The sequence below is a fragment of the Saccostrea cucullata genome, unplaced genomic scaffold (assembly GCF_032062105.1).
Source record: "Saccostrea cucullata isolate Sc308-1 unplaced genomic scaffold, CSIRO_AGI_Scuc_v1 ctg2204, whole genome shotgun sequence".
NCBI lineage: Eukaryota > Metazoa > Mollusca > Bivalvia > Ostreida > Ostreidae > Saccostrea > Saccostrea cuccullata.
The window spans coordinates 125,535-150,502 of NW_026919338.1; the positions used below are offsets into that span (position 1 = coordinate 125,535).

General features: G+C 33.4%; 1 protein-coding gene across 1 annotated transcript; it reads left to right on the forward strand.

The window, feature by feature from the left end:
• Nucleotides 1–822: 822 nt before the first annotated feature.
• Nucleotides 823–14,162, forward strand: LOC134229644 (uncharacterized; the record flags this gene model as incomplete). Its single annotated transcript, XM_062711413.1, has 5 exons — nt 823–851; nt 10,622–10,757; nt 13,139–13,279; nt 13,672–13,734; nt 14,142–14,162. Coding segments are annotated over exons 2-5 (361 nt in total), but the record flags the coding sequence as incomplete, so codon positions are not given.
• Nucleotides 14,163–24,968: the final 10,806 nt, after the last annotated feature.

The window sequence follows — 24,968 nt, forward strand, 5'->3', positions numbered from 1 at the left end:
TATGCACACACAAAAGAGGGCAAAAAGACTTACTTTCTCACACTATGACACTATTTTTCGATATGTGTGGGTCTTCGCTCCATTTCTTTAAAGTAAATCCTCAGAGTTACCATTAAAATATTTATTTTTTGGTTACCCAAATTATGGAACAAAGACCCATTATACCTTACAAATATAGTTTTATGACATAACTTTCGTATCTTTTCAAGAAATGCTTCCACTAAGTGAACGGTCATATCACAAACACGTTTCACATGCCACTATTCATCATAATGTGTGTAGCGTATTGGTTTAAGTGCTAGTCTCAAAAGAAAATACTACTCAGGATTTTTATTGCTAGCGTTCGACCCCAATGAATACCACATTTTTTAAAATAAAAGAATAAATGTTTAGCGAAAAAAAATCGTCTGGAAAGAATTGTTTCATGATTGCAGAAAAGTCAATATTGAAAACTTTACTATAAATACTAACTAAATTCACAGTTTGAATATGACTATTATACATCTAAAACTATGGGCTCTCTGCACGCTAAGTTCGCCCATCTCCTTTCCCTCTTTAAAAGATCGTTCAAAAACGAGCATGAAATATATCCGAAAATACCAGAATTCGAGAAATGTTTACTGCAACCCGAGTGAAATCTTTGATATACGGAATGTATCAAATAGAACAACATATACATGTATATAGCATATAGCTTATGTTGATAGATATAGCTCTCGGTTTTTCTTGTACTAAAAACAGGGTTCTACAACTTCCGGTGATGTAATAAAATTGTTGTATAAAAAACTACGACTTCATCTTCGTTCTATAGAACAGGCAGGCGAAGCAGTTCGCGTAAAGCAATACAAAATGTAAGTACACCATTTATTTTGAATCACTGGATTAGTTTATTTTTATCATTTCTTTTTTTTTCTTCTATGATTATTTGTTTTTTGAGGGATGGGCGATTTATTAAATATCGCTTCATGATTACGTCATTGAAAAAAAAGTCCAAACTTCTACAAAAAAAGATTTTTTTTTTTAAATGCCAAAGAATCAAAATCTATATAATCCCTTTATATGTTCTCTTTTTTCAATTTTTCCCCATTTATTTATTTTAATTTATATGTATTTTTCTGGCAGTACTGTGCAGGCCCAATGGCAGAAATGGAAATTTAAAAAAAATAATTTTGTTGTTTTTTTTTTTTAATTTCAAAAGTTATCTATTTATACATTTTCTTTCCGTGGGTGGAAAAGATGAATGTATCAATTTGGAATCGGGGGGACTGGAAATATAATGTCGTCATCCTATCATCCCAAGCGCATATGATCCTTCTTGTCTTGATGCTTTATAATATGGGTACTGTAGATTTTAACAATGAATTATAATTAGTGAATATAAGAATTACTTTATATCGCTCTTCAGCATCAAGTGACTACCTACATGTACACATATGTAATTGATTTGCCAACTTTCTATTGAATAAATTCGAGGAAATTGAGTATATTGCAAGAGAGCCTTCCGATTTTCAGACCCGTATTAAAAATGCTTGGAGGACAGGGCTTCATCTTTTTTCTTACTACATATATAGTCTTGTCGCTGTAAGATCGCTAAATGGAAAATTGCAGGTCTTTTAAGAATAAATGTTACCGAAATGTATAAGTAAAAGAAAGGCCCAACCCAACCCATGAAATAGGATAGTCAGCATATTTATTATTATCTATTTATTGATTAAAATATTTATTCTTTTTATCAACTTAACAGATCAGATTTTTTTTGGGGGGGGGGATTTCACCTTTTACATTTTTTTTTTTATCTTGCCAAACTATTTTGGTTGTTCCTCCATTCCTCCACTTCGGAAAACATGCTGAAAAAAATGATCTGATTTTATTCGATTCTTAGTCCAATGGTTCTTAATGAATATCTCCAAATTTACATGTATATGTTCATACAATGCATGTAGGCGCAGCAGTGGCTTCGTACAGGTATCTTAACCTTAGGGCTTATCCGATCGTGGTTAAAATCCAAGTGCTTGCATAAATTACCAAGTTGTACGTTATAGGATGTTTTCCAGGGCCAGTAGAAATTGGCGACATGCTTCGCTCGTGGTTTTTCTTCACTAACCTGCTCATGTATATAGGTATTATACACTGTTATATCCCGCGGTTAAACACTTGTTGATAATCATAATAGCTTAACTTCCATTCATTAAAACTGGTTGATAAAGAGTACGCAATTACTTTACCTCAACTTAGCAAACTGGAAAAGCACTCAAGGCAAGATGGAGAACTTTAAAGGCTCTGTCTGGTTTATATGAGAGATGGACAGTTTACCCCATTATCTCTGATCCTATAGTTATATTTGTCTATCAACACGTCCAAATATGACACAAAATCATCAAATGAAAAAAAAATGACGGGAAATGGAGGGGCATTTGAAATGAAGTTATATGAATGTGATTGATTGATTGATTGTATACTGTTTAACGTCCCTCTCCAGAATATTTCTCTGATATGGAGACGTCACCATTGCCGGTGAAGGGCTGCAAATTTAGGCCTATGCTCGGCACTTAGGGCCTTTGAGCAGGGAGGGATCTTTATCGTGCCACACCTGCTGTGACACGGGGCCTCGGTTTATACGGTCTCATCCGAAGGACCGCCCCATTTAGTCGCCTTTTACGACAAGCAAGGGGGTACTGAGGACCTATTCTAACCCGGATCCCCACGGGTGTTGCTAAAACGCGGAACGGAAAACGGAACGGAAAGCGGAACGGAACGGAAAACGGAAAATTTGGGTCAAACAAATAACATAGATTCTATATAAATCAGATAAAAGAGCAATATTCTTGTTGTAAGAATCATTTCTGATAAAAATTATTGTAAACTATTATATATTCATGAGTCATACACAACTTCCGTGGAAAAAAATGGTACTGAAAGAAATTCGACCCCCCCCCCACACACACACGAAATAGGATTTTCGTGTATGGGCAAAGGACATATCCCTCCTTTTTTTGGCTTCTCAAATTTGTTGCATGTTGGAAAATTTTTACTGACCCCCCTTTCTTTCAATTTGTTTCCAATGTCAATGTCTGTAAAGACAAAAATAACTATTTATGATATTCAGATTATGCACACAGTGTCGAATTCGCGAATCATGAAAGGGGGAGTGGCAGTTTCGGGTCTGTGTAGGGGCCCACAATCACATTAAAAATTGATTTATTAAACCTTATGTATATTTTTGACACAAAAAGGGGGGTATACCTATTACAACTTCTCAGACCTTTCCGATGAGCGGGAAAACAAACTCATTTTTACGGGGTCATTCATATACACCCCCCCCCCCCAAATACACACATGTACCGAAAACAAAATTTAACTTCATTGAATGCAAAGATTCTGCATTATATCTACCACATGAAAGTTTTCCAACTTTGTCTTTCCAGAATTTAAATATATAGAAAATGTCTCTATTTTGAATAAAATTTTAACAAGAGGCCCATGGGCCACCTCGCTCACCTGAGCACTGTGGCTAGGAAAATGTAGCAATTGGTTTATTATTGAAAAGTTTAAATCCAAAAATAGTCCCATGACCAATCATGACTTTGCTATTCTTGAGAAGATGATTTTTAAAAGAATCTTCCTACATATTTCTATGTAAAATTGTGGTCTGCCATTGTGGCCCCGCCCTACCCCCGGGGGTCATGATTTGAACAAACTTGAATCTACACTACCTGAGGATGCTTCCATATAAATATGATCAGTTATGGCTTTGCTATTCTTGAGAAGAAGATTTTTAAAGAATTTTCCTGTATATTTTTATGTGAAACTGTGGTCGGCCATTTTGGCCCCGCCCTACCCCAGGGGGTCATGATTGAACAAACGTGAATCTACACTACCTGAGGATGCTTCCATATAAATATGATCAATCATGGCTTTGCTATTCTTGAGAAGAAGATTTTTCAAGAATTTTCCTATATATTTCTATGTAAAGCTGTGGTATGCCATTGTGGCCCTGCCCTACCCCCGGGGGTCATGATTTGAACAAATTTGAATCTACACTACCTGAGGATGCTTCCATATAAATATGATCAATTATGGCGTTGCTATTTTTGAGAAGAAGATTTTTAAAGAATTTTCCTATATATTTCTATGTAAAACTTTGGTCGGCCATTTTGGCCTCGCCCTACCCCCAGGAGTCATGATTTGAACAAACTTGAATCTACACTACCTGAGGATGCTTTCATATAAATATGACCATTAATGCCTTTGCTATTAGAAGAAGATTTTTTAAAGAATTTTCCTATATATTTCTATGTAAAACTGTGGTCGGCCATTTTGGCCCCGCCCTACCCCCGGGGGTCATGATTTGAACAAACTTGAATCTATACTACCTGAGGATGTTTCCACATAAGTTTCATCTTTCCTGGCACAGTGGTTCTTGAGAAGAAGATTTTTAAAACATACCACCAAATTTTCATTAATTCCCAATTATCTCCCCTTAAATGAGGGCATGGCCCTTCATTTGAACAAACTTGAATCCCCTTCACCCAAGGATGCTTTGTGGTAAGTTTGGTTGAAATTGGCCCAGCGGTTCTTGAGAAGAAGGCGAAAATCTGAAAAGTTTACAGACTGACAGACAGACAGACAGACAGACGACAGACAAAATGTGATCAGAAAAGCTCACTTGAGCTTTCAGCTCAGGTGAGCAAACAACCAGTGTGTATTAGAGGTGTTCGAGCTTGCCGCAAAGGTTTGCCCATAAACGTATTATCTTAATAATTTTTTTTACATTTTATTTCTCTTTCATGGTTCATTTAGATATCAAATATTTGATCAACCCAGTCATAACCTTTTTACTACGGAAATGTTTGTTCAAGTTGACATCCTCACACTTTTTGTGAATGTAATTAACGTAGTAAGTTAGTGTAAAAAAAATAGTACTGAAAGATGTTGGAATTGGAACTTATCCCCCCTCCCGAATCAAACAATTGTTTCTTTTTGTGTTTTTGCTTGTCAAATACTTTTCAAATTCGTTTATCCCCCCCCCCTTTTCAAATTCGATTCTACGTGACTGCTATATGTGCAATATATGTAAATCTATATGCGATTTTCGTAAAAAAAAAAAAAAAAAAGACTGAGCATGACAAAATCAACTTGTATTTAATAGTGGGGGATTGAATATGTACAAAATATATCGTTTATGATAAATTGTGTGTTATTCAATGATTTAATCCAAAATAATATATTCCGTTTTCCGTTCCGTTCCGCTTTCCGTTCCGTTTTCCGTTCCGCGTTTTAGCAACACCCGATCCCCACGGGGCTATATGAATGTGTACATATTAACTATTTTATTTTCAACAGAGTATTTTGCGAAGGCACATAGTAGAAAATAAGTCACCCTTACTTACTCAGTACTTAAATTGGAAAATGTGCATGTATGTTCATGCAAAATTAATTGAATTTAATTTATTTATCTTGGCCTCATAAAACGATAAAAATGCTTTATTGATTACAGATTGAGAGATTGCAATTTACTATATGATTTATTCAATGGTCATTCTAAGTGATTTATTCAATGGTCATTCTAAGTGCTTAAAATCATTTTTTTAAAAAAACACAGAATTAGAAGTTCTTATTGTGCAGCGTGTCGTCTTTTTAATCCAGCATAATTTTAGTGAGCGCAGCGAACACTATAGACTAACATGTAAGAACAGAGGAAATTAGGAATGAAATCTGTACATACATCGGGCATATTTTCCTGTGCAACATTCCCAGAATTCTATGGAACGCCAAATTAACATTTATTCAAATATTTGTACCTATCTTCAAATAATTACACCTATCTTCAAATAATTGCATCTATCTTCAAATAATTGTACCTATCTTCAAATGAATTGAAGATAGGTACAACTGAATTAAAGATAGGTACAACTGAATTAAAGATAGGTACAATTAAATTGAAGATAGGTGTAAATAATTATACCTATCTCTAAATAATTAGACATAGGTACGAATGAATTATACCTATCTTCAATTCAATTAAAGATAAGTTCCAATTAATTATACCTGTATCTCTAATTCATTTGAAGATAGGTATAATTGATTTAAAGATAGGTACAATTGATTTGAAGATAGGTACAATTAAGACATATCCACAAAGGATTTGAAGATAAAGGTACAATTCAATTATACCTCAGTTCTTTTTGTTTTGTTGAAAATAATGAACGCTACAATGGAGACAATATTGAAAATGGAGGGAAACGCACAGAACCTACAGAACGACGACAACGAGGATGAAAGGAGAAATAAAGATAAATTCAAAATGTGCAAAAAGCATAATATATTTATGAATTAAAATACACACGTATATCAATAAGTGAGCGAAAAACGTGTGATATACCTGAATACCCCAAAAGTGACGCTGCGGCTGTGACGTACCGGAAATGACGTATGATAAAGGAAGTATTTATTATTTCCAATATCTTAGTAATTAAAGATAGGTTCAGTTCAATTGTACCTATCTTTATTTCATTGTATTTGTACCCATCTTCAAATCAATTGTACCTATCTTCAATTGAATTAAAGATAGGTATAATTGAATTGTATCTATCTCTAATTCATTTGAAGATACATATGTAGGTACAATTGATTTAAAGATAGGTACAATTCATTTGAAGATAGGTACATTTCTTTAAAGATAGGTATTAATATTTGAATTTATGTTAATTTGGCGTTCCATAGAATTCCTTAGCTACCAGGATTACATGCGAAATTATTACAAAACAGAAAAAAGACCAAGAATAATCATTCTGTACCGTTTACTTTTCTTCATTTGCAAATGACGTTAAAGAAACAAAAATATGTTCATCTACTCTACAACGCATTTCCTTTAAGAAATAAATGAAAAGTTGAAATGGGAATTGAAGTGGGTTGGTCAAATCTTGTGAAGGCCGAATGCGTCTCGGAAGATTTGATGATGTACAGACCCATTTCAAAGGGAATTGAAGTTTATTTATTACTTATATATGACCTCGTGCACAGAATTGAATTGGGGCTGATTTTGTATAGTCAAGATATCCGTATTTGACGTTGTTGCGCAATTCGTCTAAGTGTAAAAATTATTCAAACGTGAACTGCAATCGCATCATCTCGAGTCTTTCCGTCGAAGGTCGGAAAATCAACCTCAAACGTCAATCGCATCATCTCGGGTCTTTCCGTCAGAGGTCGGAAAAACAACCTCGAATGGATTAAGATCACAGGATGTTAAAAATTTATACATTTTCTGTTTATTCAAATATAGGATACACGGAGTTAGAAGTCCTCTGTATATTATATTTTAGGTAATATCATTACATTGAATAAAGTTAAACTCCATATTCCACAGATAAAAGGTCCCCATGCATTTATTTCAAAGATCGTGAAAAGGGGGAGTTGTCATGGCGGCCTCCATATACATTCGAGGTCGTTTTTCCGCTAGTCGGAAAGGCCCGAGAAGTTGCGATTGCCTCAAACGTATTAACATTACCGGATGTTAAAAATTTATACGTTTCATGTTTATATAAATATGTGATAGACGGATTTAAAAGTTCTTCTATTGTTTATTTTAGGTAATATATTTACATTCAATAAAGTTAAACTCCATACTCCAGAGATAAGTGGTTTCCCACATTTATTTCGAAGTTTGTAAAAAGGTGGGTGTCATGGCGTCTACTTAATACATTCGAGGTTATATTAGTTTTTTTAAGAAATGCACATATAAATACCCTCAGATTTGATGTTTTAGCAAAAATTAACTCAATATCTCCCTTCGTTTAGAAAAAAAAAAACATTGCGGAAAATCCTCAAAAATTGAAAAGGTCTTAACTCATCAAGATACACCCCATACCAAAAATCAGCTCAATATCTTCAGTCGTTCAGAAAAAAGTGCGAAAAACCATTTGGGACAGACAGCGGGACAGCTAGACAGACGGACGAACGGACGAAGAGTAGACCTATAGTCCCCCTGGTTTCATCGATTTATTTGATAAAATACTGGTTCGACAGTTGCTGGGAAAAATGAGATTTTAATTTCCATTCTTAGCACCCTGGCGTCGGAAGCATATTAAAGGGGGGGGGGGGGGGGGCTAAGAGTAAGAATTTTTTCTTAGACCTCCCAAAAAAATCTGACAAGCAAAAAAAAAAAAAGAATGTCCATTGTCAAAACACGATAGTCCTATTTAGTTGGGGGGGGGGGGATGAACTTCAGTACCGATTTTTTTCCAAACAGCACCACTTTCCCAATTTTAAACCTATACTGCAACGTGTCTGTGGAAAGTGGGGGAAGGGGGGGGGGGGGCTAAACCTACGCAGCAATGTTCAATGTCTATACTAAGTCCATCTTGGGGAAAAAGTGGGGGAGGCTAAGCCCCCCCCCCCCCCCCCCCCCGCTTCCGACGCCTATGCAGCGTACGTATGTTCAATACATCTGTTGCCCATTTCAAAGAAGGGATACTTGTAATAATGCACTGCATCACTCCCCTTCAAAACAATTATATTTTATTGAAGGGGGGGGGGGTTAATTGGCTTTTGGGGAAGTTGTACTCTGTAGCTACTACAGAGAGTAGAATTTTCCCCCGGAAAATTGACTCTGGTGTGGGATTTCCGTAGGTGAAATCTTGCTCTACAGCCAGTTTTCCGAGGGGAAATCCTACTCTAGAGTCAGTTTTCCGGGGGCAAGATTTTAGGTTGGAGCTTACTCAGCAAGACCGGTCCTTCGGATGAGACCGTATAAACCGAAGTTCCGTGTCGGAGTAGGTGCTGGCACGAAAAAGATCCCTCCCTGCTCAATGGCTTTGAGTTCCGAGTTGTGGACAAAAGCAGCTCTCCACCGGCAAGTGGTGGCGTCTCCATATGAGTGAAAAATTCTCGAGAGGAACGTTAAATGATAATATACAATCAATCTTCTGAATAATTATTTTGCAGCTGAGATCGGGCATTGGTCGCAAAGACTTTCGTGATCTGTCTCTTTGTCTGTCTCTTCTATTCGTCCAACGGCAGTTTTCGATAGGCCTGAACTTAGCAAGAATTATTTCCTGTTGGCCGCCAAATTGCAGGTCTAAATGCCATTATTCCTTCATTATTCACCTAACTTTTAAAATTTTATACTAGCCATTCTAGGGTAGAAAGTTTGTTTTTTATCCGAGGATATACATTTTTAAGCTTCCCTTACTTTATAGTTTTTATTTTATATAGACCCCCTTAATATTAATGCTACGCCCTCTTAAGGGACAATATCCCTCTGCTAAGAGAGATAACTTTCTGAAGACAATTTCCCATAATTTCCCATGAAATTCATATAATAGTCATGTCAGATTTCATAGTTTTTATTCACAAGGACCAATTTATAGTCAACTCAATCAAGTCAGATATAACGTTCCGATGTGAATTTCTAGTTTCTGTTGCCAATATTTTTATTAATTATTTATAATAGTTTACCTAAATCATTTACACTCAGATCCTTTAAATGGTGTAATTTGAGAAATTTCTATCCCTTAACTTATAAGTCATTTAATTGTTACAGAAATTTCAGATGCAGAATTGTTTATTTAAACAATAAAATGCTTTCTTTGTTTGTTATTACTGGAATTAACGGAAGCAGCTGTTGCAGAAAAAATATATAACCCGCGTAAGCGTGTTATGTAATTTTTTTCTGCAATAGCTGCGACCGTTAATTCCAGTAATAACAAACAAAGAAAGACATTTTATTGTTTATATTTATATCTGTTTAAATAATCATTTAAAGTAGAATAAAAATGATTAATTATTGTATTAATGATGCGAACGTCTTTATACGTTTCATTGATGGATCAGCCACTGATCAAGAAATCTGTACAAGCGACATGCCTAATGTAGTTCATGCAGTGATGAACGCAATGGGTTTTCTTAAGAAATAAAGGAGAAAATACTCAGTGGATGTAAATATAAACATTTAATTAATATTTTGTTTCACTAAACATATTTTCAAGGGCGATAATGGAAAGATAACTCTTGTTGATTGATGCGTATTATTTTACAAGCACAGAAAACAATTTGATATTCTGATTTAAAATGTAACGCTTCAGTATGTTTTCTTATGAGCATTAGATAGGTATGAGAGTAAATATTATTTCTATATATACCTCATATTTTTAATTTTATTATGAAATAAAAAATAACTGATCTTTCTTTTAACCATATCAAATTTTCTTCACATCATGATTTGACATATTCTTCATTTCTGAAAAAGTAAGCAAGGCTTCATACTTCAAACTATTTTCCATTTGAATTTAATGCTATAGTTGTTGACGAAAATCAATGTTTGGAATTTTAAAAAAAATCGTGAAATTTGGAGCAGAGGGATATTGCCCCTTAAATTTGGTAAAATAAAGAGGAAAAAACCCCAGATCGACCTCCAATATGGCGGCCAATGAGAAATAACTTGTTTAAATCAGGTTTATCGAATATTATCTAAAACGATTTTTAGAAGACATGAGAAAAGAATTATTTAAAAGCTTTAAATCAACAAAGATCATTATTCAGATCAAAGTTCACAAAAGATAAATGTTCAGGTCAAAGTTCACAAAGGAGAAATGTTCAGTTCAAGGTTCACAATGTTATTTAGATGATGGCACCAGGAAGATTTGTGTTCCTGTGCCTTGTTCTGCTGTTAGGTGTCTGTTACGGCCAGCCCCCACAGTCTGATGCTGGCACTGGACTAGTAGCTGGATCTTTAGGATTAGGACTTATTACTCTTGCAGGTAAGTCCAACTTATCTCACATTGTACGTCTTCAGACAAAATATTTATGCATGTTTCCCTCTCAAAAAAAAGTTCTTTAAACTTTTTATTTCAACTAAAAGGCTCAAGTATGCTGATTCAAGATCAAAACTTGTTCTGCAGGCATCACTCTGTCTGTTTTAAGTTCTTTTTGTATATTCATTTTTCCCAAAAAGCTATTGATAAATTTTTTAAAATCTTGCCAAAAAGCATATTTTGAGTGTAAATATTCTTCGTGAAGGAGAAAGGGATACACTGTGTGTATGTTATATGATTATATCTGACTTTGAGGGATTTGTGGAACCACGATACCGTAACTGATATTTTCAGGGAAAATTCCTTCCAAAAATTAACAATATCATGCATTGTTACAACGCACTTTGTAAAATTACGCACTTTGAATTTTTTTTTCAAAGTGCGTTAAATTTGGGACCAAATCAACGCACTTTGAAAAAATAAAATTTCTTTTTAAAGTGCATTAATATCGACCATCTTAACGCACTTAAAAAAAATGGTATGGTCGATATTCTCGCAAATCTTAGGTATGATAAATAATTGAACCTGTTAGATAACTTTTCGGTGTAAAGGTCACTTCAGGATGTGAAAATGAGCGATTTTGATTTTTCCATACTTTGAAAATTCTTTCTCTCATAAATGTTTTATTGTACTTCATTTTTTCCAGTTTGCATGCATTTATTTATTGAGAGTTAACGTCAGAGTTACATATATTTGGGTGAAGCATAGGCATCGGTACCGGGAGGGGGGCTTAGTAGACATTGAAAATTTGGGCTAACCTTTAGGGGGGGGTCGTCCATGTTCAATTTGTAAATTAACAAGAGGCCCAGGGGCCACAGCGCTCACCTGAGCACATCGGATAGGAAAAAGCACATATCAGATCAGAACTGAAAGTTTACTAAGGTTGGGGGGGGGGGGGGGCTTGAATTGTAACCCCCCAGGGGATCATGATTTGAATGAACTGGAATCTACACTACTTGAGGATGATTCCATATAAATATTACTAATCATGGCTTTGAAGTACTTGAAAAGAAGATTTTAAAAGGTTTCCCAATATATTACTATGTAAAAATTTGGTCGGCCATTTTGGCCCCAGCCTAGCCCCGGTTCATGATTTGGACAAACTTGAATCAACACTACCTGAGGATAATTTCACATGAGTTTCATCTTTCCTGTCTCAATGGTTCTTGAAAAGAAGATTTTTAAAGATTTTCCCTATATATTCCAATGTAAAACTTTTATCGGCCATATTGGCCCAACCCTAGCCCCAGGGGTCATGATTTGAACAAATTTGAATCTACACTACCTGAAGGTGATTCAACATGAGTTTCATCTTTCCTGGCCCAGTGGTTCTTGAGAAGAAGATTTTTAAAGATTTTCCCTATATATTCCTATGTAAAACTTTGATCGGCCATATTGGCCCCACCCTAGCCCCAGGGGTCATGATTTGAACAAATTTGAATCTACACTACCTGAAGGTGGTTCAACATGAGTTTCATCTTTCCTGGCCCAGTGGTTCTTGAGAAGAAGATTTTTAAAGATTTTTACAATATATTCCTATGTAAAACTTTGATCAGCCATTTTGGTCCCACCCTACCCCCGGGGGTCGTGATTTGAACAAACTTGAATCTACACTACCTGAGGATGATTCCATATGAGTTTCATCTTTCCTAGCCCAGTGGTTCTTGAGAAGAAGATTTTTAAAGATTTTTCCTATATATATTCCTATGTAAAACTTTGATCAGCCATATTGGCCCCATCCTACCCCCACGGGTCATGATTTGAACAAACTTGAATCTACACTACCTGAGGATGATTCCACATGAGTTTAATCTTTCCTGGCCCAGTGATTCTTGAGAAGAAGATTTTTGAAAAATGCTATTAATTTTTCATTGATTCATAATTATCTCCCCTTGGAAAAGCCTTCGGCTCAGGTGAGCTAAAAAGTTTTTCGAAAGATATAATTATTACAAATTAATTCTCTCAATTACTAAAATCTTAGTCTAGAATTTTTGTTTTATACATATTTTTTCAAAGTGCGTTAAATTTCCCCTTAGTAAAAAATGTTGATGTACACTCTTAACGCACTTTGAAAAATTTTTTTCAAAGCGCGTTGAGTGTGTCCAAAATTTAACGCACTTTGAAATTTTTTTTCAAAGTGCGATGATTTTGTCCCAATTTTAACACACTTTGAAAAATTTTTTCAAAGTGCGCAATTTTTTCAAAGTGCGTTGCCACAATGCATGTTCCCCAGTCCGGGCAAATCTTTAAGAGTTTATACTTTTTTCTGCCAACGAAATCATGTGTTTCAAAAAACAAGGACTTTTAATGCCTCTGAATACTTTCAGGACTTTCAGCTTCTAATGCAGTTTTAGCTGGCCAAGTTCAAAATCTCCGAAGAAATTGTAATGCAGCTGATTGCTCGGATTGTGAGGAGAAACTGAAAAAGTGTCTGGAGGAGAAGGAACGAATCCAGAAAGATTTAATCGGTACTTCTTTTATAATGTTATATAAATGTCATGTTAAAAATTGAGCATTGGGAAACTTTGTCGGTTCAACTGGTGCAGGTAAAAGGGATTTTTATAGTGCTTTGTATATCGCTGGAGACTTCAACAAGTTAAAGATCGAAATGTATGTAAAATAAATACTAGAATTAATTTGTGTTATTCTATTTATGTATAAACGATAAACAGCATAGGAACACATGATGATTTTTTTTTCAAATGTACTATTTATACATTGCAGTAGCACTCACGTTTATTTTTAGAACCCAAACAATGTTTTTGATAACCCCCTCCCCCCGTTTTAAACATGCTGCATGGCAATAATATATATATCTTATTAATCAATTAAGCTTTTTTTTTTTGGTTATTTCTTGCAGAAACGGAAAATGATTTAGAAGAGGCAAAGGAAACAATCGACCTACAGACTACAACTATCCAAAGTAATCTAAATACTGTAAATGTATTATATTTAGCGTGTACAATATTTGGCATCGTCGGAAGATGAATATTTGGCGAAATTAATTTTTTTATAAGTTAGCGTAGATTTAATTTAGCGCATTTCTTAATGTTTTTATTAACGTTGTACTTAAATTAGCGAAAATTTCTTTCCGCCAAAAACGCTAAAAAGAGTACACCTCCAAATGCAATACGTTTACAGTAATTAAACTTTTAATGTATTAAAGAAAATATTTCATAATTCATCAAGGTATTGTAGAACAACTTCAACAAGCCTGTTAATCTACAATTTGCATATGAACAAAACAGTTCCGTGGGTAATATATGCATGTTTATTGCCTTTTTTTTTCACTGTAGACTTGATTTTTTTATGCGAACTTTTTATTTTTAGATTTAAATCAACAAGTTGCAGGTAAGTTCACGTTTTCAAATATGAAATTAAATGAATTGTTTTGAATATTATGGCATATCAAACGTTGCAATTTTTTGACCTTGTCCATTTGAATTGTTTAATTTTACACTTGTATTGCATAATTTTTTTTGTATTCTATAATTTTACATCTGCATTTTTGTATTCTATAATATTACATTTGCATTGTAAAATTTTCCATTCGTATTTTATGATTTTTATTCGTATTCTATAATTTTCCATTTATATTGTATAATTTTTCATTTGTATTGCATGATTTTTATTTGATTTCTATCAATTTCCATTTGTTTTGTATAATTTTCCATTTGTATTGTATTATTTTTCATTTGCAGTCTATATTTTGAATTACCGGTATTTTCCATTCGCAATGTATAATTTAATTATATCCCCGCTCCGAAGGAGAGGGGGGTATACTGTTTTACCCTTGTGTGTCTGTCTGTCTGTCCGTGTGTCTGGGTGTCCGTGTGTCCGTCCGTAAAAAATTTTCGTCGCAGTTTTCTCTGATGCATGCCATATGGTGGGATACATTTTCGCTCAAATCAGATGTCAACTTCCTGTTTGTCTGTGCGTCTGTTAGTTTCATACATAACAAATTTTCGTCGCAGTTTTCTCAGCAACTACTCAACGTAGATGCTTGAAATTTTAACACAATCTTCTCTGAGGCATGCCATATGGTGGGATACCTTTTCGCTCAAATCCAATGTCAACTTCCTGTTTGTCTTTGCGTCTGTCCGTTTCATACATAACAAATTTTCGTCGCAGTTTTCTCAGCAACTACTCATCGTAGATGCTTGAAATTTAAACACAATCTTCTCTGAGGCATGCCATATGGTGGGATACATTTTCGCTCAAATCCGATGTCAACTTCCTGTTTGTCTGCGCGTCTGTCCGTTTCGGATCATCTCGCTCATTTATCAAAACGATACAGGCTAAATCTTGACCAATGAAATCCTTCGTAACGAAATAAATAAATAAATCTTCGGATACAAATACAAATGAAAAATAAGAAAATTTTTATACAAATAAGAAATTATACAAAGGAAATGGAAAAATATAGAATGCAAATGAAAAATTATACAATTCAAATGAAAGATTATTCAATACAAATAGAAATTAATAGAATACAAATAAAAATTATACATTAAAATTGAAAAATTACACAACTGAAATGGCAAATTTTAGAAAATAAAAATTATACAATGCAAATAAAACATACTTATAAACAAATTGAAATTATACTATGCAAGTAAACATTATACAATACAAATGAAAAAATTTACAATGCAAATGGAAAATCATAGAATACAAATAGATAATATTATACAATAAAAATGAAAATTTATATAATGCAAATGGAAAAGACCGAATATTACAACGTTTGATATGCCATAGAACATTCACTTTCCTAATTTTTTTTTAACCAATAAAAGAGAAAGTGGGATTAAGATTTTATTCAATGAATCCAATTGTATATATATTTATTACATAACATATGTTCATACAAACTGAAGGAATTTCCAAAAACATTGAATTCCTGCATTATAATGTTGTTTTTTTTTTGTTTTGTTTTTTTACCTTTTTAGGGGGTGTTTAAAACATAAAATGGTATTTATCTCATACATGTGGATGATATAGCCCATGAGATTATTTCGATAATCTAATTTTAAGAAATCACTATTTGTTGCGTTCAATTAGGAATAAGTAAATTTAAAAAAAAACAACTAGTCTGGTCCCCTTCCCACATCAATGTAGAGAGTGCGCGAACGGAATTGTGGAAGGGGGCCAGACTAAAAAAACACACGTTAAAAAAATGAAAACATAATAATTATGCATTATACGAGGGTTGTTCGAAAAGTTCGTGGACTCTCATAATATCTTTTTTATTAGCTCACCTGAGCAGAAGGCTCAAGTGAGCTTTCTGATCAAAATTTGTCCGTTGTCTGTCGTTGTCTTTGTTGTAGTCGTTGTCATAAACTTTTCACATTTCCATTTTCTTCTCAAGGACCACTGGGCCAATTTTAACCGAACTTGCTACAAAGTGTGAAGGGAATTCAGGTTTGTTCAAATGAAGGGTCAAGCCCTCTTTCAAGGGAAGATAATTATGAATTAATGAAAAATTTATGGCATCTTTAAAAAATCTTCTGCTGAAGAACCACTGGGCCAGGAAAGATGAAACTCATGTGGAAGCATCCTGAGATAGGATAGATTTAAGTTTGTTCAAATTACATCCCCGGGGGTAGGGCGGGGCCACAATAGCTGATCAAAGTTTCGCATAGGAATATATAGGAAAAATATTTTAAAAACCTCTCCAGAACCATTGGGCTAGGAAAAATGAAACTCATGTGGAAGCATCCTCAGGTAGTATAGACTCAAGTTTTTTCAAATCATGAACCCTGGAGGTAGGGCGTGGCCGCAACAGCTGATCAAAGTTTTACATAGGAATTTATAGGAAAAATATTTAAAACCCTTCTTCTCCAGAACCATTGGGCCAGGAAAGATGAAACTCATGTGGAAGCATCCTCAGATAGTGTAGACTCAAGTTTATTAAAATCATGAACCCTGGGGGTAGGGCGTGGCCGCAACAGCTGATCAAAGTTTTACAAAGGAATTTATAGGAAAAATATTCAAAAACCGTCTTCTCCAGAACCATTGGGCCAGAAAAGATGAAACTCATGTGGAAGCATCCACAGGTAATGTAGATTTAAATTTGTTTAAATCATGACCCCAGGGGTTAGGGTATGGCCACAATAAGGGTTCAAAATTTTGCATAAGAATATTTAGGAAAAATCTTCTCTAGAACAGAGAAAGTTTTGTTTAGTCATATTGACATGTAAGCTTCTACAAGTAGTGAAGATTTAAATTTATTCAAATAAAGTCCAAGGGGATGTTAGCGAGGGGTTACAATGGACGATCGAGTAATATGTAATTGTTGGAAAAATCTTTAAAAATCTTTACAAGTATGGCAAAATTATACATGTATGCTTTATTGATATAGTGACATTATCAAGTAATAGAAAATTCACCACCAACCCCCCCCCCCAACCCCCAACAAGTAAGCTTTTCAATATTAAGCTGATTTTTGTTTTTGAACTAGCCCATGTGCTCAGGTGAGCGATGTGGCCCATGGGCCTCTTGTTTAACGTCATTTGCTATCCAAATTTGGTAGAAATATTTTAACAATAAATTTAAATGATTTGTGATTTATTTTAAAACTATTCAGAAATAAAAACTGCAGAAATCGGACCACGGGGCAGGTCAAAATTTAGTAATTCAGAAACAAGACACTAAATAAACATAATACATGTATGTCTGTAGTCCTTTTCTCTTTGAAATGGAACAAAAACGAAAATAAATCCTACACTTTTAAATTAAGAACAATTACATTGATTCACATTCCAAATTATGGCTTAAAATTTTTCTTCGTTGAAAAGAAATTAGTTTGAGAAGATAGGTAGTCCTCATTGACAGCGACAAAAATGATGACGTTTTTGAACGTCAGAGAGCAGCAGATGTCGATGCAATTTTGTGTTATACTGGGGAAAAATCCTAAATAAACTCTAAAAATGTTAAAGAATAAAGAAATGTGTCACAAGTAAGTCGTTAATGTGTTTATAAATGGTACAGACGGTATTTGAGTTCCTTATACTGTGAAAGCAGAGTTAGGTAATGAAAGAAATTAAAACATTTATAAAGGAAATTATGCAACGAGAACAAATGTGAGGGTTAACTAGTATCAAAATATTGAACATTTTTATATCAATTAAACTGGAATTCAATTATCCAACAATTAACTTTAATAGAGTTATATTTTTCCGAGAGAACAGTGACGTAAAAAATAAATGTCAAGTGATAGAAAAGGGTTTTTAATGAGTGGGTATATATTGGATTACACTGTGTGAAATGTAGAGGGATAGTAATTTTTAGAAATTCTTGACGCTATGTTTTGACGTTACATTGTCGTTAAGTGTGTTCCGCGGGTACAAAACATGTTAATTTTAAAATGAAATAAAATTGTTTTCTGTTAAATCGAATGAAGTTAATCTTCACACATCAACAAAACATATATTTTTTTAAATATTTTATTGTGCTTATTTTAAAATTTTTGAAACTAGTATAATCAAGATTGACATCGTCGACGAACTTTTCAAACAACCCTTGTAAATCACGTTCATTATTGAGATGTAAAATAATGACGTAATAATCTTCTGCATGAAAGTCTTTCTAAAGTCTTTGGTGCCTAATTTGGTTAAATGACGGAAGAAAAGAAATACGGCGATTTTTTTCGTTAATTGCAAAGATTTCACGGAAGTTCATGACCTTGAAAATGGTAGCAATGAAGAAAAAGATTTTAATGAACATTTTGAAGGTGATCAAAACGCAAAATCAATCACTGTGCCGGTTACGGAACTTTCAGAAAGTGAGCAGTTAGAAGTTTTAAGCAGGTTATTTAAGTCGGAGGTAATGGAAAACAAGGAGTAAATTTCGAAAGAAAATTTGGCAAATGCTCCCGAAAACGTTACAAAGTTTGTTCACTAAGACAATGAAGTGATTGAAAAATTTATCCAAGATAAAGAAAGCAAAAATACGCTGAGAAAAACACTCTATGATATCAATTTGTTAAACTGTTTAAGACTTTCCTTCTTTCGAAAATGAAAAGCGTGAATTCTTCAGAATTCCTCCTACAGAATTAGATGTCTATGTGGTAAATTTCTTATTCAGCGTTCGGAAAGGGGGGAAGAGGAGTTTGAGCCAACTTCATTGAGAAGTCTGATTTCTAGCATCGACAGAGCTCTCCGACGACACCGCCACAAAACAAGCATTATACATGTACAATCGCCTGAAAATACTTTCGCTGCAACAAAACAGGTTTGAAAGGCAAACAAAAAGGGAAGGGAAACAGGCCATAAAAGGCAGATCCATTATCAGATGATGATATTAATATTCTATTTGACTCGGGAGTTTTGGGAGTTAACCCCCCCCCTCCCTCAAGCACTATTAAATACAGTATAGTTCAACAATGCAATTCATCTTGGGCTACACGGACATCAGGAAAATTACAATTAATCTCCGTTGGGGGGTTATTTCCTTACCCAAAAATTAGGGATGTCAAAATTGTCAATAATTAATATTCGAATATTCGATAGGAGTATTCGAATATATTCGAATATTCGATAAAATAAATACATCTTGCATTATTAAATATATATCTTCACTCTCCTATCAAGCAGTATAGGTTTTATGCCATTATTTTAGATTAAAAACTTGTGTAGAGTTTTGAAAATGCACTACAATTTTATATGTATGTTTTTAAAATTATTGAGTAGTATACATTCAAAATGTAATGATTGATATTTGAAAATTCAAAAGATTCTTAAATACGTTCCAGATTATATTGATCGTCTTTCTAAAGTCTACACTGATAACTTCTACAAATTTATACCAAACAGAACAATTATCTAACAGCGAAATATTAAAAGCAATTATCTCTTGCTAATTATAATATCCTGATAAGGATTTTTAATGATATTTACATAAACAAGAAATACGTGTGTTTACTGTAAAACTGGGTCCTTACAACAATACAGGCTGATTGTTAGTACTGGAAACTATTATACCACTAATCAAGTGAACAAATAAATAAATTACTCTAATAGATACATTCTTCACACCTTTAAGGTAATCCAAGAGGAGTGTTTTTTTTTTATTTTGTACAAATTTGATTCAATTTCTAATAAAACTTGCCAGGTTTTCTCTCTTTATAATGCTTGTATACTTAAAAACGAATATTCGAATGACAATTTTTTTTTTTTTTTTTTTTTTTATTCACATCTCTTTTTACAATATAAAACATTGAATTAATACATGATGTTTTTTTTTTTTAAATAGAGATAGGTAGAAAGAGGAATAGAGGAGAGCAAAAGAAAGAGAGGAGAGAGAGAGAGATAGTAGTGAAAGAGAGAGTTTAATAGAAAAGTTGGTTCCATCTGATCCACTGGGCATCAAATTTTTCTTTTCCACTATTTCTATAAGATATAAATTTGTGTATTTCATAATAAAACTTCATTTGTGATATTGCAGCACATAAATTCAAAGATTTCTTAGTACATCAGATGTCAGTGTTTTCAATAAGAGCCGGCAACCGGCAAAATTAACCGCCTGTACGAGAAATTTTGCCGGCTGTGAAATTTCCGTCATTAGGATTTTGCCGGGGCCGATACGTGAAATCGATAGATTTTTTCGCAACTATTTCCATGATCTAGAGTAGCTTCCCTTGAGTGCGCTCTTTTTTCAAGGAAGTTTGATTAGATCGATAGTGTCATCTAATGGCGTCGCGGACAACGAATTTTGAGCGAAGTCGTGGAGAAACGTGCTGCTGTTGTAACACATGCGCTTGAGATGATATACATGTGCATTAAGAGACATACAGCATGGTCCCTTCCGAAAAGATTTGTGTTTTATAATTTTCGATGTAAAATTGATTGTGCAACAGCCTCAATATTAAGTGAGGGGTTCCTCGTAAACGACAGCAAATAATCTTGGCCAATATAATTTTAAGACCTTACTAATAAATGTATGAATTCTTACAGAATTTCCTCAAAATGAAAATATCAAATGTTAAGCTAAGACGTGACTCAGACCTAGAAATACTTAAAGAAAATTTCCTCAAACTGAAAATGCAAAATTTTAATCTCATTTATTCGTGTAGGATCTCTTGAAATTAATACAGAGACAGTATCGTTTTCACATTTGGGGGGGTTTTAATGTACTAGAATTTTGTATCAAATTCCATTATCGTAATTTTTTTTCTGACAATCTGTACAAAATGTCCAAAAAAAAATCAGCTTCAAGATTATTTTATTAAAAATCTAAGATTGCAGGAAATTTCAATTTTTTATGGGTTACTGTACATTACCAAGTGTTCAAAAAATCTTAAATTTTTAACTAAATATTTTTTTAAAATATGAATTAAAGTCCTGACCAATGTATGTGAAAGAGATTAAATATGTAGAATTTTCAGTGTAATATTTTACCCATACAATTGTCTATACTATAATTTCATGTTTTTATAGACACGTAATTTAAAAAAAAATTAGTCTGTCAAAAATCTGTCAAACAAATCTGTGATAAGGCAAAAAATGTTTTCTAATTGACTTTTTCTAGGTAAAATTTTCTAATTGATAGTGACATGAATGTGAAAAAATAGTACTTTTTAAATGGCCTGAGAGGTTAGAAAAGTGAGTCAAAAATGCTGAATTTCGTTTTCGGCCGGGGGGCTTCGCCCCCCTGGGCCCCCTACCAGGGCTCTGCCCTGGACCCGCTGGGGGCCTAAGGCGGCCCCCAGACCCCTCGCCGAAACCAGTTTCCTGCTATTCCATCAATTTTTCCTTCTATTGAAAATCTTATTGAAAACACTGACATCTTGATGTGTAAACATAATATTTCAGCCAAAGGGCAATAGTATTTTGAATATCAGTATTATTCTCAATGTAACCTAAAATAAAAGATTTTTTTGTAATATTAATGACTAGACCAGTCTTATCTTCAAGAAAAATTACAAATTCTTCTAGAAAAGATTGTGTATAATCACATTCCCATAAAAGGTGTTCTATTGTTTCTTCTTCTGAGAAGCAAAAGTTGCAGTATTTAGAGTCATTTTTGTTAATTTTGAATAAAAATGAATTTGTTGCTAGAATTCTGTTTATAATTCTATATTGAAACCATTGGAGTTTACAGTCTTTTGTCACTCTGAAGGGTATTTTGTGGAATTTTTTCCATTCTTTATTGTCAATCTGTAACATCTCACTCCACTTTGTTTTACCTGTTGACATAGAGGAGTTATGGTTAAGAATTTCATAAAAACATTTGGATTTGTGACATTTCATCACCTTGTAGATAATTCTCATAATTAATGGGTTTTCTAGCTTTTTAATAGGTATGTCAAGGCCAGAATTTTTTATCCAAGATTTTATAGCATGAATAATACTACTATATTCTAAAAAATTCATCTTAATCATGGGATAGGTATTACAAAAAGATTCAAAACTTAGAAAAGAACCATCTTCATTGATAATATCATTAACTCTTCTAATGTTGTTGTTAAACATTTGTTTATTATAAAAGGGTTTCCCCCCAATACGAATCATTGGGTTGTAAAACAGAGGTGAGTCACCAGCAACCTCAGATACTATCTCATGATTTTGTAGTATTATCCAGGATTTGAAAACATCTATCCAAAATTTATTTTTCAAAGTCTTCAGATAGATTGTGACATAGTCAATTCCACAATTTATAAATTTGTCTAAGTTGAAATTTGGAATGAGATGTTCCATACCCCTATTTGTAAAAATGAGCTGTCTTATCCAAAATAATTTCATAGATGATATAAAAGACTTTAGGTTTAACATTTTCAATCCCCCATCTTCATAATTTTTAATAATAACTTCTTTTTTAACCCTATGAATTGAATTATTCCATAGAAATGAGAAGAATATTTTGTCTAATTCTTTGCAGTATGATTCAGTGGGATTTGGTATTGACATTAAAATGTGATTTAATAGAGGTAAAACTAATGTCTTAATGACTGTTATTTTCCCAATTGGAGTTAGGTACCTTTTCTCCCATTGTCTAAGTATTGATTTAATCTGTACTAGCTTGGGATCATAATTTAAATATAGTAACTTATCCAATTCCACATCAAAATGTATTCCTAGAAGGGTAAATCTAGTAGTTCCCCAGTTAAGATTGTAATTTGGCAGTAATATTTCATTGCTATACTTTTTGGAGCCTATCCATACTATATGAGTTTTGGCATAATTAATATGTAAGCCAGACATTTCTGAAAAACTCTTTAATGTTTTTAATGTTTCCGCAAGGGATTCTTTACTACCATCAAGAATAAGAGAAGTGTCATCAGCTAATTGAGAAATCTTTTTTTCAGTATTGTTCACAGTTATTCCTTTAATATTTTTGTTTAATCTAATTTGAATTGCTAGTATTTCTGCACATATAATGAATATATAAGGGGATAATGGGTCCCCTTGTCTGCAACCCCGCTGGATGTTAATTCTTTCAGAAAGATTACCACCTTGATTTATTGCAGATGTAATGTCCGTATTAAAAAGTGACACCCAATTCCTAATTGAGGGACCAAAGTTAAAAAATTTAAGTGCTCCTTGAATAAAATTCCAGGACAAAGTATCAAAGGCTTTTTCAAAATCAATAAGTAATAATAACCCAGGTATATTTTCTTCTTCCGTATAATGCATTATATCATATATTAACCTTGTATTTTCACCTATATATCTATTAGAGATGAAACCTGTTTGATCTTTGTTAATAATTTTGTCAAGGTATCTTTTTACTCTATTTGCTATAGTACCCGATGCAATTTTATAGATAGTATTTAACAAAGTGATTGGTCTCCAATTCTTTAAGTATTGTCTTGGCTTATCACCTTTTGGTAAAAGTGTAATAATGCCATGTCTTTGTGTAATAGAGAGACTTCCACTTCTATAACTGTAATTTATAGATCTAACTACAAAGGGACCAATATATTTCCAAAACATCTTTAAAAATTCAGCAGAAAAACCATCAGAACCTGGAGATTTATTAGATTTCATTTTGTAGAGTGTTTCTGAGGCTTCTTCCAAAGTAATTTCACCTTCTATAGATTCTGTTTCCTTACTAGAAAGCTTTGGTATTTCTTCATTATTTAATTCATTGAATAGATCAGTATTTGGGTTTACTGTACTAGTTCTATATAGTTGTTCATAAAATAATTTTGCTTCTTTTAAAATTTCTGATTGATCATAAATAATATTACCACTATTATCCTCCAATCTAGGTATAATCTTACTAGTAAAATTTCTGGATTCTAATGCACAAAAATAGTGTGTTGGTTTTTCGCCTTCTTCGACCCATTTTGCTCTACTCCTGATATAACTAGTGCTAATTGTAACGGGGACCGTTACAGATGTTCCCCAAACGCTCCCCAACTCCCTTTTGGTGCCATATTCCCTGTTATCTCTATTAAATAAGAAATACTTTATGGAATTTAGACTTAATCACGGTCTTCCAAGAAAAATACAAAATATATTTAAAAAATAGGCATTGCACGCGTGTTCATGTGCGTAACGATATTATCTTGTCTACACTATCTTAAATTTTAATAATATCAAAGCATTTAATCCAAAAGTATTAAAAAATGCACTCATTCGAGTGTATTTTTTATTTTACTCATTTCACGTGCACGCACGTGCATAATGACTACACCTTCTTGTAGGAGTCCCTTATATTTATCCAAGTTCTAAATCTCATCCTGTTTGGTTGAAAAACAAGAGAGTTATAGCCATTTGAAGTTTCAGCCAATCAGATTGCAGCACACGTGCATGCGCGTGATTTCATGAATATTTTCTATATCATATTTTAAGATATTGTAATGCATGACGATGTTTTAAATTTCAAAGCATTTCGTCAAAAAACAAAGGAAATATAGCCATTTAAAGTTTTAGCCAATCAGATTACAGCACGTGCGCATGCGCATGCTTTTATTAAAATTTTAATATATCATGCTGTAGATCTTCATAATGTAGGACCATGTTCAAAATTTCAAAAGATTATGACAAGAAACAAGAAAGATATTGAGACTTTAGTTTCAGCCAATCAGAGCGAAGCGCACGTGCATGCGCGTGAGATCTTGCTATTTTGACCATGCCATCTTGTCTATACTACTAATGTATCCTTGCATTATGAGTTTCAAAGCATTTTATCAAAAAATAGAAAAGTTCC